The sequence below is a fragment of the Pygoscelis adeliae genome, unplaced genomic scaffold (genome assembly GCF_000699105.1).
Source record: "Pygoscelis adeliae isolate BGI_AS28 unplaced genomic scaffold, ASM69910v1 Scaffold432, whole genome shotgun sequence".
In the NCBI taxonomy this organism is placed as follows: Eukaryota; Metazoa; Chordata; class Aves; order Sphenisciformes; family Spheniscidae; genus Pygoscelis; species Pygoscelis adeliae.
The window spans coordinates 33,233-50,593 of NW_008824289.1; the positions used below are offsets into that span (position 1 = coordinate 33,233).

General features: G+C 42.8%; 1 protein-coding gene across 1 annotated transcript in view; it reads left to right on the forward strand.

The window, feature by feature from the left end:
• The window catches only part of CTNNBL1 (catenin, beta like 1), a 64,830-nt gene that overhangs the window by 18,860 nt on the left and 28,609 nt on the right, over window positions 1-17,361 (forward strand). The window contains exons 4-10 of the mRNA XM_009318751.1: window positions 461-600; window positions 4,692-4,789; window positions 7,102-7,195; window positions 8,081-8,172; window positions 11,462-11,534; window positions 11,797-11,855; window positions 12,603-12,751. Of these exons, the coding sequence (XP_009317026.1) occupies window positions 461-600; window positions 4,692-4,789; window positions 7,102-7,195; window positions 8,081-8,172; window positions 11,462-11,534; window positions 11,797-11,855; window positions 12,603-12,751 (705 nt within the window). The remainder of the gene's footprint in view (window positions 1-460; window positions 601-4,691; window positions 4,790-7,101; window positions 7,196-8,080; window positions 8,173-11,461; window positions 11,535-11,796; window positions 11,856-12,602; window positions 12,752-17,361) is intronic.

Consider the following 17,361-nt stretch of genomic DNA (forward strand, 5'->3'; position numbering starts at 1 on the left):
CTCAAATTCTTTTTATGGACTTTACTTCAGACTAATACAACCCGCATACTAATATGTGGTAGCTAGGGAAGGTGCATCGCTCTGGAGAATTTATTTTATATGCAGGGTTTTTTTCATGTGTAGCTACAACCTCTTCATTTTTTTTTTTAAATTCTAGAACTGATTTACAGAATTGGAACAAATCTGCTTATTTACTCTATGTAAATTATATAGTAGGAAGGCTTGTCCTACTGTGTGATTAAACCTCAAGAGGCAGGAATAGGGCAGGATGAGGCACAAACTGCCTCTAGGAGTCCTGGACTCAGTGACGTTGACGTGACCACAGAGGATCAGAAATGCCGGGGCCATGTGCACCCGGTATCTCCTGGAAGGTGATGGTCTCTGTTTTGAAAAGGGCTGTGCATTGAACACAACTGATGTACTTTTTGCCTTTTTATTAACCATTTTTGTCTTGCCTCAGGTTCATGGAGTCCGAACTGGATTTAAATGACATCATTCAGGAAATGCACGTGATCGCGACGATGCCAGACCTGTATCACCTGCTGGTGGAGCTGAACGCTGTGCAGTCTCTCCTCGGTCTGCTGGGACATGACAACACAGATATCCTTCAGCTGTTAAAGTAGCTCTCACGTGAGAGGCTTTCTACAGACTTTTCTGTAATCTCTTATACCCTGCTTTCACAGGCTCCTGTATATGTTTTTCTCTTCTTTCCCACCGCACTGAATTTGTCTCCTTTTTTTTTTTTCCCAAGTGAAAGCCTTCTTTGTTCGAGTAATATTGATTCTGAATTTTTTCAGTGTTGTAATTCTCCTTTCTTGTTTTATGACCCTTTCATCTAGATTTGAGTGGCTGCGTTAGAGTGTGAGCAGATGAACAATATAGGAAAAACTAAGGTACGGGCTTAGCAGCGTATAGCCTTTAACTGTGTGCAAACTTTGCCTGGAATAGCCCCCAGTAAAAATGAAACCGATTTACCCCTTTTTGTTGAGAGCTGAGCTGTCACGCTTTCAGCTGTTTGCCACGGACTAGCTCACCGCAGTGCTACACCTTAGTCTGTAAATGTGATAAATTCTTCACGTGTCCATACCTTTAATTTGGTGTGCTCAGAGCTTGAGGTTCTGGGTAGCCTCTCTGGTTATGTAAATATCCAGAGACATTTCCATGCTCAGTTAGTTCTTGTGTCACTGAACCCGATCCCTGTGTGCACCTGTCTCTTGTTTCGCTGAAGATCTGAGGACATCTCAGAGAGAGCTTTCTGTTTATATTGTTAAAGATTTTGGTAGTTCTGAACAAAAACAGTGTCATTTTTTTAATATCTTGGTGCCTTGATGCTTAGCCCTCAGCTGGTAAATAGAACTATGCCTGCCTTACCATTGTGCAGTCTTTAAAAGTAGAGCTCAGCCTGCATTGCTTGTAAAATATTCTACAGTAGATTAAGCTGAAAAATTGTGACATGATTGAGAGATCGTGTGTGTCCTGACAGACGTTAGCGAATGGAGAGAGCAGTGAAGCCCAGTGGAAAGGGCACTGGAATTAGACTTGGGACTACAGCAGGCTTTTCTTTTTTCCTTTTTATTGATTCATGACCTTAGGAAAGTAATTTATTTGTTACTTCTTTTCTTTTTGTGTAAAGAAGTAGATAATACTTACCAGCTTTTCTGAGGTGTTTTGAAATATGCAATGTTAAAAGGACTGTTAGTGCTAAATGTTGTGGTCCGATGCACAGATCTTGGTTTTCTTTTTTAGCACTTTTCCTTATAGTACTATGTATTAAGAATTCATAATTCATTCTTTCTAAGTGGGTGCAGTGATCAGAAGATAAAAACAAAACGTAAATATTTTATTGCATGCCAATTTATGTTACCCAAACACATAAGCAGTGGTTTCTATTTTGACTTGTATCTAGCTGAACCTCGATGTGGTGAATGCTGGTCCCTGCAAAACAGCAAACACCACAGCTTTCCTTATCTGTTATCTGTAATGGATATTACTTTCAAGTAAATGTTTGTTAACAATTTTCTCTTGTACAGTGGGAAACACCTACCATGCATAACCAGTTTCATGGCTACCATAGTTTCATTACTTATTTTTTCGCCAGACACCGCAGGCTTTTTGTGTACTATGTGCATGGCATTAAAAGCTTATACTGAATTTCTCATTCACGGGGAAAATATAAACTACGGGGATTTTGACTGGGGTAGCAGAGCTGATTCATAGCTGGAGTGCACGGGAATACAGCTTGCTTTGCCCTTTCAGCCATGAAAAGCTGTGTCCTAGGGTCACTGCTGCTGTCAAAGACTTGTCAGTGTTTCCACTGTGAACTCTTTAATTGCTTTGCAACTTGCCTGTCAGTTAGTTTACGGGTAGAAATTTGGCCTGTGAACTGCAAGTTTGGGAAGAGTGTATTTCATGTTATAAACTGCTGAAGTGTTTTCAGATCCGTTGGAAGCAGGACACAGGCTGTAGTAATGCCTCTGCACTGTGCTGCTGCTGCTTTTGTACAGGATAGAAACACTATTAAAGTGAAGCATCTAGACATAACTTGAGCTCTATCAATTTAGTTTTATCTAATGACTTTTTGTTAAAACAAATGGGAAAAGATTTTAAAAATGAGTTCTTCAAGGAGAGAACTAAACAAATGGCTCTTCAGATGTGATTTAAATGTGGTGTCTTGAGGGACTAATGCAAGGAGACAAAAGCAATGTCCAGCGGGAGCAAATAATCTGCTGAATGATTCATGCAGTTTTACACAAAACATGTGAATGAAAGATGATCACAGACAAGATTTTATGAATGAAAGACAGGAAAGCTTCAAGTGATGTTTTGCTTTTCTATCTCCTAAATTTTATAGGGCAACTGATACTCTCACTGGAAGCCTCAACAAAAGTTCAATGAACTCCTCTGACTGCTAGAGTTCTTTGCTGTGCACTCTCAGAAAAATCTAGCTCAGTTGTCTTTATAGCACCCAGTAGGTAGCAGTAGTCTTCAGTTAGTTCCTCCCTTAGCCTTCTCTTCCATGGGCTGATCAAACGCCATTCCCTCAGTCTTTCCTCATACATCATGTGCTAGCCCCCGACCATCTCAGTGGTCCTCCACTCTCCTGAGTCCAGTGTGTCAAGGTCTCTCTCTTATTGGGAGAGCCCGCAACTGGACAGAATATTCTACATGTTGCCTCATGAGTGCCAAGCAGCAGGTAAGAATTCCTTCTCTTGACCTGCTGGTTTTGCTCTTGCTAATGCAGTGAAGTCTGTGGTTAGCCTTCGTTACTGCAGTGGCATGCTGCTGGCTCGCCTTCAACTTGTCCACCAGAACTTCCAGATTGTCTTCTGCAGAGCTTACCTCTCCAGTCAGCCCCAGCGCATGGGCTTGTTCCCTCCCAGGTACAGGACCTTGCATTTGTTGAACTTCACAAGGTTCCTATTGGCCCGTTCCTCCAGCTTTTGTTAATTAATAGTTGATTCCTTGCAGAATAAATGTAAGGCAGGTTATTTTCTCTTAACTTGCTTATTGAGTCGTGCTCCAACTTGCCTTTAAAAATTGTACCCTGGCACCTTTAACCATGTTTTTGTATAAGCACGACTGACTGTCTGCCCGGTGAGGAGTAATCACCCTTCTGTTTGGTTCCTGATGGCAGTTGCAACTGCAACCCATCAAGAAAATGTACAGATAGCTTTGGCTTGGTTAAGGAGTGCTGTAGAGTATAAAGGAAGCAGTAGTCTTACTGATACACATCTTCTGCAGCGCCTAGACGTAGGTTAACTCTCGACTAGGACAGGCAGCTGTCTTACAGTCTTTCCTGAGACTAGATAAGTCATGACTGAAACCTTGCTAAGAAAAGATACATGAAAATACGTTTCCTACTGCTGCTTGTGTGTCTGAGCAAATGCACAAACAGGAGAACTGGGCGGCTGGATTGTTAGCCTGTGCATTTTAAAGAGACTCTTCACAAAGTTGTTATATAGGACATGCAGAAAACTGCGTATCCTGTTCTACCCCAGTGGGACTCGGGCAAGATTGATCAGCGTGTCTGAGAGAATAGGAAAGTGGGTCTAATGAGGTGGAATACGTCTCGTCGCACAAGAGAGCTGTGCAGCAGTCAGGGGAACCATGTGTTATGCAGCCTAGAGTTAATGAGTGAAAATTGGGCTGGCAGAAGCTATGCTGTTCCTGCGAGGTCCGCGGTTAGAGGAGCATGCTGTCCTAATTGGGCCAGGCAGAAGCGGGTGATCGCTCCTGCTTCCTGCAGTGGCCTTGTTAGGTGCGTGCCGTATCAGGTTAGCCCGGGTGTCACTGAGAGCAGAATACCCAAATCAGATTACTGTAACTCATTTCGCTTTGCTTACATTCAATCTTGACGATGCAAGATGGTGCCTAGTTATACCAACTCTATTTATTTGAAAAAATAAAAAAATAAGTATCATCAAGAAACAGTAAAATTGCCTGATACAGTAAGCACACAATCACATTTGTTTTTATCATTCCTAATTGTTAGGATTCCCTGATTTTGGTGCTTATGAAGACTGTCTGCTGAAGTAGTCTCTGTGCTTTTGGCTCTGTTCTTCCTCTGCCCCACTGCTGTAATGTATTACCAGTTGTTTTGGATCATGTCATGAGCACGCTGGCCTAAGAGCAATCTGCTTTTGATATTAAATGTGTCTGCCTCTGTGTTGGTTGTCCTTAACACCTAGCACATGTTTCCATAGCTGTGGTAGACTTGCTTCAAGAACTGACTGATATAGATACTCTCCATGAGAGTGAAGAAGGAGCTGAAGTCCTCATAGACGCTCTAGTAAGTAGTAAACTCCAGATTATTTTAATGCCTGAACAACGTCTGCTTTATACAGCACAGCAGCGAATACTCTGAACTGCCACGCTTTCTGCAGCTGTGGTTATCCATATTGCCAACACCACGATGAAGTTAGCCTGCTCTCTGGTAGCTGAAATGCTGTACTGAGGGCCACGATGGGTGTTTTTAATGGAATGCCAGAGTTTGGGGAGTAGGTTCTTCTTGCACCTTGTCTACCACTTCTTTTTTGGAAGGAACACGTTCATATTGCAAAATTTGTGTAGGCTGGGAGATTTTTTCGTGCAGGGAGGAAGAAGGAAGTAATATTTGTGACTTGGACAGTGTCCTATTGAAAATAGGAGCTTGATTTGCATTTTTCTTCCTTCTTGTGGAAAAGGGTGACCTCTGTTCACCCATGAAAAATTGAAGTTTGTGGCAGGGCTCAGATGGTTATCTGAAGGACAGTGGGGCTGTTGTGATCTTTCACTCTGACCTCTTGCACGGGAGACCAGTAGTCTTCTACCCAGTAACTCTTGTTTCAAAACCAAAAATCTGTGCTTGAACTGGGACATCTGTTGTTATAGTGAGGGTATGCATTTTTCTTAACAAGAAGTAAAAGCGTGAAAGTTTCTGTGTACCAGAGCTAATGCGTTTTAAGGGTAGAGGAGGGTTTAGAGGTAAATGATCCTTTTTGGTGTAGAGATTAAACAGCCCCAGAAAATTATCTACGTGCAGTAGAAGATGCATTGCTCGGCCTTAGGTGCTCCCTGCCTGGTTAACTCTCTTGAGTGCCTCTTGGCCTCCATGGTGGTGGACTTCCCCTTTCCCTGGCGTTTGCGCTGGATGCCTCCTGCTCCGTGGCTTCGGGAGGAGGATGCGGAACTGAGCAGAAGCCCTCTGATGCCCAGCAAAACTTGAGATTTACATGTCTGTCCTATCTTTGGGCAGCTTCTGCTAGTGAATTGCTGCATTTGTGAATCGCTGTGGCTGTGTCTTGTTCTGTAACTATTATGTTGAAATTGAAAGATAGGGAATTACAGGTTTTCTTCTGTTTGCTTTGTTTGGCTGCTCTGTTTTCTCCTACAATCCTTCTTGTCCAGTCACTATAATGTTACCTTCCAAAGGTTAATGACAGTGGCCCAGAGCTGAGTTCCTCCAGCTGGCCTCTGGGCTGTTCTTAATTACTCTGCCTTTGTGGAAGGATTGCTGGATGAATGAAGTGGTAGAGAGGAACTGCTAGAGAAGATGTTTTCTATAAAATGTGCAGAGAGGTAGTAAATTAGGCGAAGTTTTTTCTCTTGTTTTCCTTGTCACCAGCCCACTGATAATAGCCACGCTTTAGAGGCTTTATTGTCCTCTTTGAAAGAAACAGGTCAGATGTATCTTGGGAGATATCTGCTTTTTAGATTACCTTTTTTTTTTTTTTTAAAGAAAGTAGGTATAATGTAGGGTATCTGTGAAGATTGTTGCACTACCTTCCACAGCAGCTGATACTTGTATTTTTTCCCATGTGTTCACTGGGCCCAAAGCTAGTTAACAGTGTTTGAATTGGAAATGTTATTTTGTTTAACTTTCCATTGTGGGCATGAGCTTGGAAAAGTCAGCCAAAGTCAAACTGGACTCTGTCCAATTGCAGCTTTAAAAGCATACTTGTGTTAGCTTTTTGATTAGGAGGCTCCACCTGCAGATGTGGGTTCCTGCTCCTGCTGTTGATTTGTCTGGGTTTTGTTAGCTTGCTGAAGTCAACTTGGTAAATTCGTCTTGCTAGGATTTAAATGTAAGGCTTCAACTGGTGATAATTCAGCTTTTGGATTTGAATCTGCGTGTGTGAGCATTGTTCGTTCAGCTTTTTGCACCTGTTAAGGTGGAAGATATAACAAAAATGTAGGCAGACCAGCAGTAAACAGTTGGAAGTGGAGCTGCTTGCAGAGCTGACAGCTAGCCTGTCCATGGTGGTTTGTGGTGCCTCGCGCTTAAGAATTCTGAGGGATTATAAATCAATCAGGCTGGTTCGGGAAATAAGACTGTGACAAGGTGCATGTTTTCCTCCAGATGTTTTTCTGTTTAATCTGAAACACAAAAGTTGTTTAATTAATTAGGACAAACATAGTGGCAGATTTACTTGGTGAATCCTTCGCTTCCTCTGAGATTTTAGAGCAAGATTGTTAATGTCTTCTGATCACGTCTGGCAGGATGTTTCAGTAGGGCTTATTGATTCGTATTATCTATTACACACACACACGTACTTCTCCTTCATCTTCCTTTTTTCAGTCTTCTTTCTTATCTTTTTCTTTCCCATGACCCCGGTGATGTAGGTGGAGGGCCAGGTCGTGGCTTTGTTGGTCCAGAATTTAGAGCGCCTGGATGAAAGTGTGAAAGAGGAAGCTGATGGTGTCCACAACACACTGGGTAAGTGGCTGTTGCGCAGCCTCTCGCTTCTTCCTGTATTTTGTACGAAGGGGGGGTGGGTTATCCCTCCCCTTTCTTTCCTCCCTACCTCCTTTCCCCTTGAACTGCCGACACTAGGGTAGAGGACCTAGTGCAGCTTTCGTTCAAGCACTTTAACTCACAGTAAAGCCTAGTCCCTTGAGCAAGCGTTTGTTGCATGACTGCTGGTAGGGTGCCTCTTCCCAAAGCGGTTATGTAGGGAGGTGCTGGTACACGGATGAAACTGCAGTGCACCAGAGGGTGTGCTCTACTGCCCGTGTATTTACTGCGTACTTATCTGTGAGCTCCACTTACTCCGTTATGAGAGCTGCTTATGTCTTAGCAATATATTTAACTTTCAGGTAGTAAAACATTTGTATTTCATATAAGTACATCATTACCTCTCTGTTCCCCAGTCTTTGCACAGCACAGTAACTGCTTTGCAGTGTGTCGCTGTTACTAGCATTTAGATCATCATCCACTCCGTTCAGTCATTTGAGACTGTAATCCTCTGAGGGCTGGAAGAATGAGAGAGACTGGAAAAAAGAATTTTGATATTCTTACTGCCGCTGTTGTTGTTAGTTTAGTTTTGTGCAGTGAGAATTGCTGCTGGAGTAAAGGGAAGGTATCTTAGACTTCTTCCAGCAGGAGCTGGTGTCACACTGAGGATGGACTGTGTGGACAATGTAAAAACCAGGAGGGTATCATAGACCTGAGCTTAAGTCTCACTCAAAAAAAAGGTAGTTTTGCGAATAAGATGTAACTTTGAGAAGAGCAGTGCAGCCTTAGGGAGGACCTGGCAAAGCAGTGGTGATATGGGCCTGGGTGACTTGACAAAATGACTGTTTTCTGTGCCTTTCTTCTCAGCAATCGTTGAGAACATGGCAGAGTTCCGACCTGAGATGTGCACAGAAGCTGCGCAGCAGGGCCTCATGCAGTGGTTGCTCAAGAGGCTGAAGGTGAGCTTGTTTTCCTGTTGTCATTTGGGAGATACGACAATAAAAATGGACAGGCCACTGGTCTGGAAGCTGGTGTGCTTGAGATGGCATTTGGCACAATATTAAAGGGCCCAAGGCTGTTTTTATTATTGGCTCTTTCCATTTGCATAGGTATCTTTGTCACAAGTTCTAACATTTGTGAATACAGTGAATTCAAAACTTGCCTCAAACTGGGAAGTATGTCCCTTTTAACTTGTTATAAACTAGCAAAATTGAAGGAGTTGGCTTCATGTGTAAGAAGCTCTACACAATGTGATGCAAGTCTGTGAGTAGAAGACTCATTTTTGTAGTGTTTGCCTGGAAGAGTATCTGTAAGGTTGAGTCTTCTTGAATGTCTTTAGGTTTTACTTTTTTCTGTGGGAGTTCTTTTTGGTAACGTGTCCCTGATCCTGCCGTGAGAACTATGGTCTTTCCTGCAGAGTTGGACCCTTCACAGCGCTACAAAACAGCACTCGGGCTCCAGCCACTGATGTGGTTGTCCCCAGAAGCTGCAATACCACTGCGTTCCTAGCTCAAGCATCAATAGTGCTAGAGCCCTACCAGCGCCCACCTTACTTCTATAGACCAGTTAGTATGAACTTAAAACGTTGCTTAAAATAAGCCAGTTTTGCACGTGTTTGTGTTGGAGAAGCCAAGTTAAAGACAAAAAGTTAGAATTCAGGGTTTGTTTCCTCTGCGCTTTTAGTTTAAATGGACATACTTCTGTCTTGTCTTTATATTGTAAATGTCTTACAGTAGAAGGTGTCTTTTTTTCTGTTCATATGATTCCTGTATGGTGGATTTCTGGTCCATGGCTGAGACCTGTAGGAATACAAAAGCTGACCAGTGAGCGGGGAAACTAACGAAGACCACTTTATGCCTTTGCTTCCTACATTTCTAATAGTTTTTTGAGTTTCCAGTGACATCTTTGTTTAACTGCTGCCTGTGGTGGCTTTTTCTTTGAACTCATCTAATTATCTTTTGAGTTCAAAATTACATTTTGATACTCTTATCATCTTGTGGCAGTGAGTTACACAGTTTACCTCTGTCCTGTGTGAAAAGATGCCTAAACATTCTCTGGAAAATACTGTAGGAAAGGAATGGATAGTTCAGCTCTCTTACAGAGCTAGTGAAGGAAATTTAGCAAACAGATTCTGGCTTTTTCCTAACCCTGTTAGTAAGGCATTAGCACTTCCATAGTTAAATGTCTTTATGGTTAGAAGGCTTCTGAAACACAGAAATACTCTATCAGCTTTGTAAGTGTGCAGATACCCCTCTGTGCCCCTCATATACTTGTTAGCAGAAGTAATCTATAATTTCTCACTACAGGTAGTAACATAATTATACTCCTTTTGCTTAAAAACAAAAAGTGAAGTTAATTTTATTCCAGTCAGGTATGTACTGCTGCCTGCCTTGTAATTACTCTGGCAGCTGAAAGACGTAGAAATTTGGGAAAGCAAAATAATCACAACTTGGATTCCCCTGCGTGGTGTCACAGAAAATGAACATTCAAGGCGTTCAAAACTTGGTGCTGAATGTGTCTTTCCTTTGCCCTGGCATGTGTTAACTTTGTCTGGTTTTGGGGATGTGTGATCAGGCAGTGCTTTTTCTTGCTTACGTGCTGTCGTTGCGGGGAGCCTCACACTAATGAAACCCTCGCCCAGGTGCCTTTGCTGTTGGCAGCGCTTGGTCTTGAGTCTCTCACCTGACAGATGTGGTTAGGATTAAACCAGGATCTCAGCATCTGGGTGGAGTGTTGTGCTGCTGAAGAATGTCTGTGGGATGAATTTTAAAATCAGGGTTCTGTCTAGGCGTCGGTAAGGATATCTGGCACACATCACAGTGTGAATTTCTGTTTTCTGACTACATTTCAGGTTGCATAATTGTATTCTGACTGTCAGAACTGCCTTGGAAAGCTCAGACAGAGATCTTAATAGCTCACTTCTCCAAACATAAGTGGGGTTTGATGATGTTGTGTGCAGCCTTGAGAGAACAGGGTGTTGTCTCCTAACAGTTGCTGTAGGACGGCAGTCGGTACGCACCGTGATAGGAGCCAGCAGAGCTGTACAGCACCGAGCGCCTGCCACCTTCCCCCTCTCGTGCCACTGATTGCTTGGGAGTGTTACGTGGTTGCTATAAATACCATCATCTACAGAGTGGTTGGGGATCGTTTGGAATGAAAAGCTTTGTTTAAAGTCAATACTTTGTGGCATTTGGGATCTTCCTGCTTTTCATGTTTTTGTGTTGCATGGTGCTTGCGTATTGTGACCTTTTCTTTGGTAGCAGGTCGGGATAATTGGCCCACGTGTAGCCTTGTGCAGGCAGGTTCACTCAGTCAAGCTGCAGGGAGTCGTGCATTTAGGGGAAAAATTGTGGGTGACAAATGGTGTGTTTTAAGCCTAGTACTTATTGCTTGCCTTGTTTTTTTCCTCTCGAACAGTGGAATACAAATAGCTGGTAACTGATGATTTTTTAAAATTGTTTTGTTTATAAATTCCTTCAGCAAGCCAGTTTGCATTATTATCTAATGGGTTAATGTTTGGTCTGTTTCTGTAGATGAAGCAGCTTTGGCAGCATGCAAAAACATTGGATCCAGTTCAGAATCCCACTCAGGGATTTTTTTTTTTCTTCTTCTGAGGGGGGGAAAAAAAAATCAGCATTTTGGTTTTGTTACGATGTTTGGTTTTGTTTTTTTTTTAACATATTTGAATATGGAGTGAATGAAATGAAAAAGTTATGTGACTGTGCAGGCTAAACCGATCTCATGTTGTTCTGATTGTGACATTGTGATACTCATACAAAACTCCGGCAGTTCCTCTTTAATGTTACGGTGATGTGTTTTCTGAAGTTCTGTTTTTGGTGGCAGGTTCAGACTTTCAGAATAGGGATATGCCCATGTGCTTATATTAACATCATGGAAAATTTATCACAGGAAAGATTCCGTGTTGCAAACGACTGGAGACTGTTCTTGGGGGTTTTGAGCCAACTTGGTCAAACATACTTATGTAGGACAGGGTGAAGGATCAGAGCTGAGTTTCTACACATGCGTGCACGAGCACACACAGACACACACACCCCCTGCCCACACCCTGTCACCCCTGAATCAGAGAGAATTATTACTGTTTTGTCACTGAGGCATACTGCAAAATTACCGTTGTATTTTGGTTTTAAGTGTTGCTCTCATGTTCGGTGATTTGATTAATGTGTGCTTCAGATCAATGAAACACAGAGCTGTGGCCTGATGAGCCTCTTGTTCCTTCTTCACCAACAGGCTAAGATGCCTTTTGATGCCAACAAGCTGTACTGCAGTGAGGTGCTGGCTATTCTGCTCCAGAATAACGATGGTGAGACATGCCTCTGGTATCGATACTCTGTTAGGGTAGGATGCAGGCTTCTTTCAGATCACAGCAGCACTCTTCTGCCTTTGGCTTCCCTTTGCTTGTGCTCTCTCACATACGCATGCGCCCTCTCTTTCTCTGCAGCTTTTGTACTCTGTCAAGCCGTATTGATTTTGTTTGCTGATGTATCAGTGTTAGATGGCTGTAAAATCTGACAGTTAGCTTCATTTTTCTCTCTCTTTTCCCCCTTCCCCCCACCTCCGTCTAGACAACAGAGAATTGCTTGGGGAGCTGGATGGGATCGATGTGCTGCTTCAGCAGTTATCTGTGAGTAATTCACGTATGCCCTCTCTACCGTCAGGAGACTCGCAGGCTGGGTGTGAGGAAGTGGAACATATTCTGGGTGTAGTGCTGTCCTAGCAATCTGTAGATACTGAAGCACAGCAGTGCTTTATATTTAGTGGTGGCATAGTCCCTGAATAACTTCCATGCAGGTGTGTCATCCATGTTAAGTGAGGTTAATCCCTGTTTTAAAGATGTTAATGTTGAGGTACACGGAAGTTAAATTATTTTGTTATAATTGCATGGCAAGTTGGAGATAGGCAGGGTTGGAATTTGGCCGTCTTCAGCATTCTCCACTCCAAGCACTGGGCTGCATTGTGCCTACATTTGAGCTAGCTGAAGGTAATGTGTTCATAGTTCACTTACATTTCTTGAGGTGGTACTGTCTGCAGCACCCTCAGGTATGTGTTGTGCCTAGGAGTTCTCTGGTAAGAAGCCTATCCACATACTTTTGTGAACTGCACAATCGGTGAATTTGCCTTTCCCTTTGGAGGCCCTGTATTGTCTTTAAGTCGTGCATTAGGCTGCTGCACACTTGTTGGTATACAGTCAGGGCAGTAAAAAGGGCAGCAGAGTTACAAGAGAGAATGCATCAGTGACGTGTGTGATTGATGGCTTATGCGTATCAGATGCTGAAGGCTTGTGATGTAGAATGTTCATGTATACTCTACAACAGCGTGGACCAAATTGGGCCCTCCATTTTGGGGTAATTTTGCTTTCTTTGTCATGCAGGTGTTTAAACGACACAACCCTAGTACAGCAGAAGAACAGGAAATGATGGAGAACCTGTTTGACTCCCTTTGCTCCTGCCTCATGCTCAGTTCCAATCGCGATCGCTTCCTGAAAGGCGAGGGTCTACAGCTGATGAATCTCATGCTTAGGTACCCAGATAACTTTGTGATTTTTCTTGCCTGCTTTTGACATACCAACACACGTTCTGGCTAGATATTTGTCTTTTTCTGTTCATAAAATTTCTGTGTTAGCATATTTGTCTGTCTTCTGTTCCTTTTTTCCCAGCATGTAAGTTGGACCTTCTCAAACATATAAGCTCCGCTCTTTGTCTTTAGCTTTGTTTCCTAAGAACTGGGGTTACTGCAATAGCTGCTGGAAAGTAACAGTGCAGATCTGTGTGGCAGACACCCAGATGAAAGAATGCTGTAGGTCAGGCCGCTATTCCTCTAAGGATTTAAAAGACCCTTATGAGGGTAAGAGAGAACCTTTGGATGTCTCTAGGGAAAACACTTCTCCTTTTGTTCCCCAGTTCAAGCTTCACTGTGTTGTGCATCCTCTGAGCTGGTGAATTTTTGTGGATGTTGATACAAAAATTGCTTTTGTGAAATGGGCATAAGTAGGCATTTCTTCTTGTGACATGTTTTGTCACACTGTGAATCTCCAGGGCTTCTCTGTTCTCTCTTCACTTTTCCTTCCTAGCCTGGTACTGAATTGTGTCTTCTGCGCTGACTGGCTTCCTCCAGACCTCAGGACTGGGCGCAGCGGGGCTCTGTCTGGCTTTCCCTGGTGGGCTCGGCTGCGTGCAGTGGCTGGGGAGCAAATGCCAACAAGAAATGATGTATTCCTGCAGCGCATGGCTGGGTAATGTGCAGCAGCAGGGAACTGAATAAATAACCAAACGTGGATTATTCAAATAGGAACACTGGGTTTTCTTGAGGCTAATTAAAGAAAAGCTCCAAAACTTAAGAACGAGAGGGAAGCCTCCCTCTGTCTCAAGTACTAAGCTGCTAAGCTAGCCTTGCAGAACTAATTACTTGGAGTTCTTGTGCCATGTGGGTGGGACTCAGTGTTTGGATTTTTAATAGCTTTTTCCCCATTTTTGGACTCTGCTGTTTACCGCTCTCTGTACCAGGATCCCAGCTGGAAAATTATGACGAGGAAAATTTCTCCCTGGATGCATTCCCCCCCCACCAGTAGCTGTGAAGGGGTTAAGAGGGACAAAGCATGACTTACTGCCACCAGCAGCTGTGTCTAATGGAAGGAGTTTCCAAGACCTCAATCTTTTGATGCTTAGGAACCTATTTTATTCTGCAGTCTGAATGGGATTGGTAAAGTGACAATGGAAAAAAAGTAACAATTCATGGAATATTTTCTAGAAGCTTATATCACTACTGTCCATAAGCATGGACTATACTGACAGCTGATTATTTTTTTTTAACCTCTTCTAATCTAGTTCAGGTAAGTAGAAAAGTTGAAGTTCTTAACTGGCTGTTTGAGCAAATAATGTGAGTTGATATTTGACTGAGTCTTATCCCCAAACCAGCTCCCTTCTGGCCCTGACTTGTCCTACACTGCAAATCTCATTTAGAGAGAGCAGCACCTAGTTAGACAGAGAGAGTAAATTTCTTGGTTCTAATGGTGTCTTTCAGGCTAGAGTTGAAAGCGTTAAGCTGGTACTTTTATTGCTGATTTATGTTTTTCCTCTTTTTGAAGAGCTGCCAACCGCTTTTCTTAGTATTTCACACTATCCGTGTTGTTGACATGTCAGTTCATTCCTATAGACAATTTTCTTTTTTTTGTCTTAATACTCCTAATGAACGAAACTTCAGGATTCTGACACAGGTAATCATGCATGTAACCTAAAACATGTGAAATCAGTGATACTCAGCATATGCTTAAAGCTACTTCCATACTTCAAACTAGCTGGGTCAGAGCCGCGATGCTGTCCTGAAGCTTTTACTTTTGGAAGGTGTGGTATTTCCTTATCAGTGTCGTAAGCTTGCTTCTGGTAGGCATGACACAGACGTGACTGTATACGTGTTATTTAAGTAGTTAACTCAGATCTTCAGAACTTCAGGAAGACGCTGCTAAGCTCTGCTATCCCTTGGCATCTCTTGAAAACCAACTTTCTGGGTTCTAAGTTTTGGTGCTTTGTCAGTAGTAAGAGAATGAATGACGTTAGAGTCAAGTGCTCTATGGAGAGCATAGGAGATGATTAAGGTAAAAGCACTGTTTGTGGTGATGAAAATTAGGGAATGGATGCTGGGAGAAGGCAGCTACATTAGGAGGAGCAGCTTTGGGCATGCTCAGCTGCTGCCATGGGGGGGTACTTGCTTTTGCAGGTCATGGTGTGATTGAAGGTAGAAAGCTCTGCTGGACTTAGCGTTTTAGTGAGGAACATAGAGCACGTTTCTGTAGCTTTCAAAGTACCAAACAAAGCAAAGTGTCTGAGAACTGACGCTGCAAGGTTTTGGTGTGTGTTTGCTTGTGGGGTTTTTACATATTTTAATACCCAGGAGATATTAAATGGTTATTAATTCTGTTAACCTCTGTTATCATTGGGAGTTCTCTTGGTGTATGCTTAAAAGCTCTTACAGGTGCTCAGTTTTTCTTGGACAGTACTGCTTTGGTAACTGCAGGCTAGCATTGTAAATAGGGAGTGAACCTTGATAGTTGTGATCTAGAGAGCTGCACAGGAGTATTAGCCTTCTGTATCTTCTTGATACCTTCACGATAAACAACAAAGAATAGAAATGCCACTCAATTGTGATTGACCACCTCGCCTACAAACAAGGCAGAATATTTTTCTCTCCTGTCGGTATCCTCTGAAGACTGGGGGGAGAGATCTGTTATTTTTTGTTTTTACTTTGAAGGCGGTTAATCATTGTACCATAGTCTGTGCAGATGAAAGGACAAATCAACAAAGTTGAAAGTTTATTGACACGATGTGAGATAGATAAGCTGTGTGAGAATAAAGATATCAGGCTTGAATCTCCATTACTGTCTTGGAGAACATAGCATTCTGTATCTAGTGCTACCCAATACATCTAGCCAAGTTGTTCTGTTAATAATGGTCATGCACACAGACCTGCAGAGAAGTATAGCATCTTTCAGCTGAGCATTTACCATGCTCGAGAGAGTCCCATAGACAGTAATGAAAACAGGACTACTTTCTATTATGCTGGCCAACAGCGAAAGATGATGTTGTATTGTGTGAACTTCTAGTAGTTTATGGGGAGACACTGGTAACACCTGAAAATGAGCACAATGTGGCTGATGCGCTTTACGTGCATGTCCATAGCAAGCCGTGTCCTGGACATGGTGTTGTGGTCTCGGACTTGCAGTGTTGAGGGGGACTTGCAGTCGGCCACTGGGAGTGGAGCTTCACCGAGCAGGTATGTGGGAGGTGAGCAGAGGGGTCTGGGAGAAGACCAGATTGACAAGGACGGAGCCTTTGACAGCAGAAATTAAGTAGGAAGTTTTGAAGTAGGATGAGAGCATGGGTATATATAATTATTTGATTTGCATCTCTGCAGCAATGGAGGCTCATTTATTTTATGGAGTGTCTTTATCAAAAATAAGATGGTTTATCAAGGTGGTAGCCACCAGTGGAAAGTTTATAAGTGTCACATAGAATTAAATTAAATTTTTTTTTTAGATCAGGAAGCACTTTTTAGTACACAGTCCCTCAGCCTTGCCTTGGTAACCTAAATGCAGTTTACCTTACAAAGCCAAAAGAGAGAAAAACAGGCTTGTAATGTCAGTTCCCTTGCGCACACTGACAGGAAGCTTATTGCTTTTGCTGTAAAATTGTGTTAAGGTTTGGAGGAGATGCAGCCACTTGGTTCCCAGGGGATATGTCAAGAAGATTCTCTGTTGCATAGGGAAAATGACGTGTGGCTTTCCCAGTTATTAACCGAAGGGGTGTGTGTATGCACATAGACAAATGCAGCAAAGGGAGCTTATGGAAACGTGCATCACTTGGGCAACATGATCTTCTATTCTGCAGCTACTGAGTGGCTTTTCTTGACCCTCAGAAAAGCATTTTCTCCTGTACAGCAAAACCAGGAAATGGACAACTCTGTACGGCTCCCCAAAGCTTGACTATGGCTATTTCAGGGTATATTTTTTATAATTATTAAAATCCTTTTATGTTTTCTTGTCCTGCTGTTCCTAATGACTCCATGGAAACTTAGACTGTCTCTTTACTAAATCTTCTGGTTAATTAAACGGAACCATTTTATGCAGCACTTTTCTAGGAAATCTAGTATTCTGCTTTTGCTAGTATTTTGGGAAGTGAGAGATTGTGTTATGCTAATGTGGAAAGCCCAAATAATGTTAGCACCTCTGTAATGTTAGCCCTGAAGAGGGCTTTAAACTAAAGTTGTCAGGGGAGGGGAACCTCAATCCATCAGGTTAGGAAAGCTAAAGCCCTGATAGAATTAAATCGGCCAGGGATGGCAAAGGGCAACAAGAAAAGCTTCTATAGGTACGTCGGTGATGAAAGGAAGACAAGGGAAGATGTGGGCCCTCTCCAGAAGGAAACGGGAGACCTGGTTACCCGGGATATGGAGAAGGCGGAGGTACTCAGTGTCACTTTTGCCTCAGTCTTCACCAGCAAGTGCTTAAGGCACACTGCCCAAGTCGCAGAAGACAAAGGTGGGGACTGGGAGAATGAAGAGCCCACTGTGGGAGAAGATCAGGTTCGAGACCATCTAAGGCACCTGAAGGTGCACAAGTCCATGGGACCCGATGAGAT